The sequence below is a fragment of the Musa acuminata genome, chromosome BXJ1-1 (genome assembly GCF_036884655.1).
Source record: "Musa acuminata AAA Group cultivar baxijiao chromosome BXJ1-1, Cavendish_Baxijiao_AAA, whole genome shotgun sequence".
Taxonomy (NCBI): Eukaryota; Viridiplantae; Streptophyta; class Magnoliopsida; order Zingiberales; family Musaceae; genus Musa; species Musa acuminata.
The window spans coordinates 23238373-23245685 of record NC_088327.1 but is presented as its reverse complement, the minus strand read 5'-3'; the positions used below and the strand labels follow the sequence as shown (position 1 = coordinate 23245685).

The following is a 7313-nucleotide window of genomic DNA, read 5'->3' as shown; positions in this document are numbered from 1 at the left end:
GCAGTAAAATCATTTTCAAATTAAATATGAAAATATATATTTTAACTTCAGAATGCTTATGCCAAAATTTTAAAGTCAATCATTTTAACTTCAGAATACTTAGAATACTTATTGATTGGACCTCAAACTTTCACCAAAAATGGACAAACAACTCAATAATAAATACATAGGATTTAATATTGTTTAAGATTTATCAATTTTTAAATCCAATTTGACATGTTTTTGGATTAATTTAATGAACAAATTTAACCACATACATTAATCAATTTAACCATTGGAATATATTCATTTTATCTCAGACTTTCACCAAAAATGGGTGATAGTATCTTAATAATGAATCAATATATTTTTTTCTAATTTTTGGTAATATTAGAGATTTTTGTAGTATAATTCAAGATATTTTGATATTGTTAACGAAAATAAATGCAACCAGCTTTATTTATTAACGTATCAACAAAAATGAAGTCCATTATACTCTAGACATTTACCAAATATGAGATACAACATTTCAAAGGTGAGTCAATATTTTTTTCGAAGTTTGCTAATTTTAAGATTTTTTAAGTTTAATCTAGCATATTTTTTAGGTGAAGCGACATGGGTGAGTATGGAAGGCATAGAGGGCGATGAGGGGTAGTACTGAAAGAAAGGGAGAGATCTGAGTATGGCTAAAGACGGAGAGAATAATAAAATAGTATATAAAAAAAAACGAATATATCTGAAAATTAAGAAGATATTAACAATGAGGAAAAAGAGATAAGAGCGTGATGGGAGGCGAAAAGACCAGTGATATCAATATAGGAGAGAAAGTAGCGGAGGAAGGAGGAGATACCATGTGAGGCATATTTGGTTCGGATAAACTAGTTTGGTTCATTTCACAATTAAATCATCTAAACTATGTAATAAAAGTCAAGGACAAGAGGATACTTATTCTATTACCATATCGATCACACAATATTTGATGGTATTTATCTTTTTTTACAATAATTATTTTTGAAACCTATCAACGGAAGTTATTTTTATCGGAGCAAGGTAAATGATATTGTCATATTGAGTTTTGATCTTGTCTATTGATGATAACAAAAATTTGTATAGTATCTTAAGATGGCACAAGCTCATGATACCGTTAGATGTATAATGTGTTGGAATCAAAATTATTCTTATGTCGAAAAAAATTACTAAGTTTAACATTATTGTTAGAATCTTATTTGTCATATATGAATCATCATATTGTGAGTTGATGATCATAACATATAATACTAATGATAATTTTATTGGTTTATAAGTATTACTTAAAAATGATAATATCAACAACTACAAAATTAGGATTTTCTTTACATAGACAAGTAAATCTTATTTCTCATATATGATCTGCTTTCATCTCTAGTTCCGTCTGAGTCTGTTCTCTAACGTATTTTATCGTTGAAGTGAAACGGTCAATTACAAGCAATTGTTGCTACCTCTTCGACGGTAGAATTCCAGAGGAAATTGTAACGCAATAGAAATTTGACAGTGATTAGGTGTATATAACGGTGCGATTTCAATGCCGTTACCTTATTAGTTAAACATAGCGGGACGTTTCAACGTCAGTACACATTGGTCGGTTGAATATAACGGCACGATTTCACGATATAACACAAGGCTGGGTCGGTGGCATCTATATAAGCCGAGACCACCCTGTTTCGCACCTCATAACCTCTGTCTTCTCTCTCGTGCGCTCTCCTCTCGGCTCTCCTTTTGCTCTCTTGGCGATCTCGTCTTTCTGCGAAGGTCGGAGCTGCTCTCCGACGAAAGGACAAAGCTTCGAGCGATCGTCGGCTGGGAGTGAGCGTCCTCTCCTCCGATTTAGGGGAGAATTTAGATTCTTGTCGTGGTGATCTCATTCCTTTACCTTTGCTTGAGGTTTCGTTTCGCTTCGCTCTCGAAATTTTTCAGGGTTCAAGATATTGTTGAATTTTGTTGATTTGGTTTCGTTTTGATTGATATAATTGACAATTTCGGTGACCAAAAATCAGAAAATTTGTTGTTCTCGGGGTTCTCTTTGATCAATTCTTCGTTAGGGGAGTGAGCGTCCTCTCCTCCGATTTAGGCTAGAATTTAGATTCTTGTCGTGGTGATCTCATTCCTTTACCTTTGCTTGAGGTTTCGTTTCGCTTCGCTCTCGAAATTTTTTAGGGTTCAAGATATTGTTGAATTTTGATGATTTGGCTTCGTTTTGATTTATATAATTGACAATTTCGGTGACCAAAAATCAGAAAATTTGTTGTTCTCGGGGTTCTCTTTGATCAATTCTTCGTTATCGATCGTCTGGGTTTTCAAGTTTCTTTTGGGAAGTTCGATCTTTCTGGTTTTCTTGTTCGTCTCTCGTCACCTCGGCGTTTCTCGTTCTGGTTTCGATTCGCAAGATGGCTTCTTCTCGTTCCAGGCGTGTGGAGTACGACCGCTTCATCCCGTTCCGATCGGCGATGGACATGGACTTCGCGCGCTGTGCTCTAACCATGCCTTCCAGACCTCAGCGTGATGGTTCGATAGAATCCCCATCGAGTGTGGCGTACCAAAAACTTCTTGTTCAATGTATTTTGAAGAACAGATCTCGCATCTTCGCATTCAAGAGTGCACCCGAATCACCGGCCGACAAGGTGTCCCAATTTGACGAGGACAATCGACCACACAAGAAGCAACAGAGGCGAATCCCAAAAGATGCAGATAGGGTTTTGGCTGCTTATGATATCTTAGATGATGATAGGTTGAATCTACTCGACTGGGGAAGCAATAACGTGTTGGCGATTGGCCTCAATGACAAAGTGTGCCTATGGAATGCTGCGAATAAGTCTAGTACGGAGTTTTCATGAGCCCTAGAAGACAACAGCCCTGTCACTAGCATCAGCTGGTCCCCAGACGGCAAAGTTCTAGCTGTGGCATTAGGCAATTCAGATTTAGATCTGGTTGATGCAGCAACAAGACGTGTGTTGGTTGGGATCCAAGGTGACAGCCACTCCTTTGTTTGTTCACTTGCGTGGAGAAGTAATGCAATCTTGACGGCTGGGAGATCCGATGGTAGTATTGTTGATTATGACATTAGAAAAGATGATCGGGCCATCTGTGACTATAGAGGGCATCGACTAGAAGTTTGTAGGGTTAAATGGTCCGAGTTGTTTGGGCGGTATCTGGCAAGCGGAGGGAAGGACAAACTTGTGCACATATGGGACACCCGCATGGCTGTTGCAAATCACCATCCGCGCCAACATCAATTGCTTCACAAGATCAGCAATCACACTTCCACTGTGAGGGCCCTTGATTGGTGCCCTACCAGGAGCAATCTGTTGGCTTCTGGTGGAGGACGCAATGATCATTGCATTAAGTTTTGGAATGCTGTTAATGGTGTTTGCTTGAACTCGATTGATACCGGCTCTGAAGTTTGTGCGTTGTTGTGGGACAAGAACAAATCTGAATTGCTGACATCCCATGGGTTTCCAAACAATCAACTCACCCTGTGGAATTACACATCCATGACGAGAAAAGCTGAGCTTTTTGGTCATTCATCTCGTGTTCTTTACTTGGCTGGGAGCCCATTGGGAGGTGTAGTAGCTTCTGCAGCAGAAGATGAGACACTCAAGTTCTGGAATGTCTTTGAGACTCCCAAACCACCAAAACCTGAAGCAAACACTGTGCCCTTTGCCCAATTTAGTGTCATAAGATGAAAATGCTGATGGTTGGAAAAGACTACAAGAGTAATACGGAAAACTTCTTTAGTGCTTGACAAGAAGATCCATTGTTGATAGCGTTGCATAGAGCAGTTTGTGGCATCAAAGAGGCAACATATTTTCATACAAGCATCATACATTTAAGATCTTCGGATACGAGTGCAAGCGTATAAGTTAAGTAAGAAATTTACAATCATGCTTTAATTTTTACAGCATTTTAATAGGTTTATTATACAATAAACCAATGTGGTTGCAGCTGCAAGTTTGATTTTTGTATCCAATTATTTTTTCAGCTTTGCATATATCTTGGGTATAACCTTTACCATATTGATGACACATGCAATCTATAAGCACTACATTATTGTTGCTATATTTTATGTATTCTAGTTTTAATATTTTTATCCATGTTGCATTCTTGTTGTATGTTTTTAGGTGATTTGTTAATTTTTCCTTCTTTAAATTTGAGAATCTTTATGTTGACTTCTTAAGTACTAGATGAAAATGCTGATGGTTGGAAAAGATTATTAGAATAATACAGAAGACTTCTCTAGTGCTTGAGAAGAAAATCCATTGCTGGTAGCATTGCATAGAGAAGTTTGTGGCATCAAAGAGGCAACATATTTTCATACATGCATTATATATTTGTGATCTTTAGATATGAGTGCAAGTGCCTAAGATGGAAAATTTAGAACCATGCTTTAATTTTTATAGCATTTTAGGTCTATTTACAACGAGTCTATGTGGATGCAACTGCAAGTCTGATTTTTGTATCCAATTTTTCTTTCAGCTTTGCACATATATTTGCTATAACTTTTGCCATATCGACATGCAATCTATAACCACTACATCATTGTTGCTATATTTTATGTGTCATAGTTTTAATATTCTTAACCATGTTACATTCTACTATTATAGTTCTATCTTTTTATGTAAATTATTATTTTTCCTTCTTTAAATTTGAGAATCTTCATGTTGATGTTATTCTTTGTTTGTTTATGTTAATTATGCATAATTAGATCAACGAGGTAGCTGTTTATATATATATTTTTTGTTTCTGCTGAGTTGAGGTTTCTTATGATTTTAATGTAGTCTCCAGAATTTCAGACTTTTCTTGCTGTTGAAAAAACTGGTTATAAAGTGTATAATTTTGAATCTTAAATGGTTTCAATATGTTACTATATAGTGAATAACCTCCAAGATATAAGTTCAAGAGTGAAATCCAAGCTTAAAATATTTCAATTTTAATAGGATGTGTCATAATTTCTGTAGAATGCAGTCATCAGACCTATAAGAACTGCAAACCAAATTGAATATTTAATAGTAAAGAGATATCAAACAAATAATTTTATGAGTTTGTTAAAGATGAGGCATTATGATTCTGTTTATTACGTTTTTTTTCTGTGATATAAACAGAGGCTCATGGCTTCCATTAATAGACTGTCTTCTGTTGGTCTCAAGATTGAGCTTGACAAATGGAGTCAAATAGGATATTACGCAAGTTCTAAATTGTGGAAATTAGCTTATTATACCAACAGTTAACAAATGCTTGATTATAGTGATAGTGTCGTTCTGGTCCTTCTAGATTATAGTAATAAAAAGATCTTTGTTGAGTCTGAAGGTTCTAATTTGTGATTATTTCGGTCTGCAGGATTTTTCTTGCTGATTAGCTGTTGCATTGTAGCAGACTAGTAGCAATCTTCATGAGATTGTTAGAGAAGCTTGCTAAGTTTCATACAAATGCTCACCAACTAATGACATGGCTACTGTTTCAGTATTTTGAATTATGCTGTTGCAGTCATCTTTCACGAGTTTCAGCATCCACGTGCTGTAGTTTGAATATGCTACTTGTGAGTATAAAACTGACATCTGAATTGGTATTTCTTCATGCCATCTTCCCTGTTTATTTAAGGAGAATAAGCTTTCAGCAGCTGTTGTGATTATTGATTTTAATTCCTAATATCATATATGTAAAAGGTTTAAATTGACATGATAATTCCAGTTGAAACATTTAAGTGATTGTTTTTTTGAGTCATTTAATTGACATGCTTATTTTGGCCCAGTTGTGTGGCTTTGACCATTCTAGTTAGTTTGGCTTGAAGATTTTCAACCTAACAAAGCTAATCTCAGATCTGAAATCAAAAGTGGCATCAGGTCCAGTATTTCCTGTTTGATTGAGCTCAAATTGGAGCATTAGTAAACTCCATAGTTCTTCCTATTTGTCATGTCCATCCTTGTCTAGCTTTATTGATTAGGAATTTTGCTACATAGTTTACTTAATGCTAACTAGATTCAGTTTTTCTTTCATATCAAATTTTGTGTTGTTCATGAGTTGATATGCAACATGATGTGTACTTCTTTTTGTCAACTTGGTAATCATATCAGTGCAGACCCCATTTGTTTTCAGTTTTGTACAATAGATTTGCCTAACATCTTTTGATTAGTGTTTGCCATACCGAATCATACCGCCCGGTATGGGCGGTACGTACTGGTCCGACAGGCCAGCGGTACACGGACCGCCCGGTACCGGTTCACACTGTAGCACTGTAGCACTGTAGCAGTGCTACAGTGCTCGGTACACCTGGGTGTACCGCTCGGTACACCGTACCGTACCGGTACTGAGCCCAGGTCGAAATACCGGTACGGTATGGTATTGCGAACCTTGCTTTTGATTACAATCACCGTGATGATTAAGTATCACAAATCAAGCATTTGTTAACTGTTTTAGATTTGTGATGCTTTATATTTTCCTAACATCGCAGATAATTTCACCTGCAACAACTTTCTTATAGACTGCCATTTGTGATGCTTTAGTCATATGTTGAGGCTTATCTTTCTTTTATTTTATGATCAAGGCACATTCTTTATTTGTTCATTCAGGGACAAAGAGACCCGGAGCATTGATGCTTCACTTATTAGAATTTGAGAATCAGGTTTGAGTATCATTTTTTGTTGAAGCTATTATATTAGCCCTTTACTAGAGAATATCTCTACTGGTTTCTCAAATTTGATTATTGAAAAGTCTAGTTTATTACTTGCTCTTCTGGGTTGCCTCTTAACATTTTGTAACATTGCTTGTGAATTATTGACAATTACTATACAGGAATTGTGACTTCTGTCAGTCTTTTTGTTAAGAAAGAAAAAATAGACATTATCTCACTCTTGAATTGCATCCTAGATATTCTTTTATCACAGATCATTCATGAATAATATTTTTGGACACATTTCAATTTCTTTAGCCTTTGGTTTTTCTCTTTTATTTGTGTGTTTTTCACTTTGCACTTTTCTGGCAAAATATATTTCAAACTGATATTTAGATCATTTTGTCATATTTTAAAACTAAAGAATTTTCATATTAAGAATATAGGTTTGTCTAGAGGAAGCCTACTTTGTTGGAGTTGAATGTAAAGACACTGAATATATAATTCATTTTCTGTTGATGAATCACTTGAAGAATTTGCACAATTAGCTCATGCTGTTACAGTTATCGAAAGTATGTTTCTATTTCCCCCATTGAATATGATGCAGCGAATAGTTCTATGGTTGCTCTAAGTGTGCATTTCTAGAGGTCTAGAATCTAGGGGTATATTATTGCTTTGGCTGTCATTGAATGAT

General features: G+C 35.7%; 1 protein-coding gene and 1 pseudogene across 1 annotated transcript; both read left to right on the top strand.

The window, feature by feature from the left end:
* The first annotated feature begins 1705 nt into the window (after positions 1 to 1705).
* LOC135677359 (cell division cycle 20.3, cofactor of APC complex-like) lies at positions 1706 to 2962 on the top strand. The gene is made up of 2 exons (XM_065189600.1): positions 1706 to 1821; positions 2423 to 2962. Exon 2 carries the CDS (start codon positions 2463 to 2465, stop codon positions 2847 to 2849), a length of 387 nt encoding a protein of 128 aa, XP_065045672.1. The 5' UTR covers positions 1706 to 1821; positions 2423 to 2462; the 3' UTR covers positions 2850 to 2962.
* A 250-nt stretch (positions 2963 to 3212) lies between these two features.
* The window catches only part of LOC135679469 (uncharacterized), a 69375-nt pseudogene continuing 65274 nt past the window's right edge, over positions 3213 to 7313 (top strand).

What these genes read in the sequence shown, in the direction of transcription:
- LOC135677359 (XM_065189600.1), top strand. Translation starts at nt 2,463, where the DNA reads ATGGACATGGACTTCGCGCGCTGTGCTCTAACCATGCCTTCCAGACCT.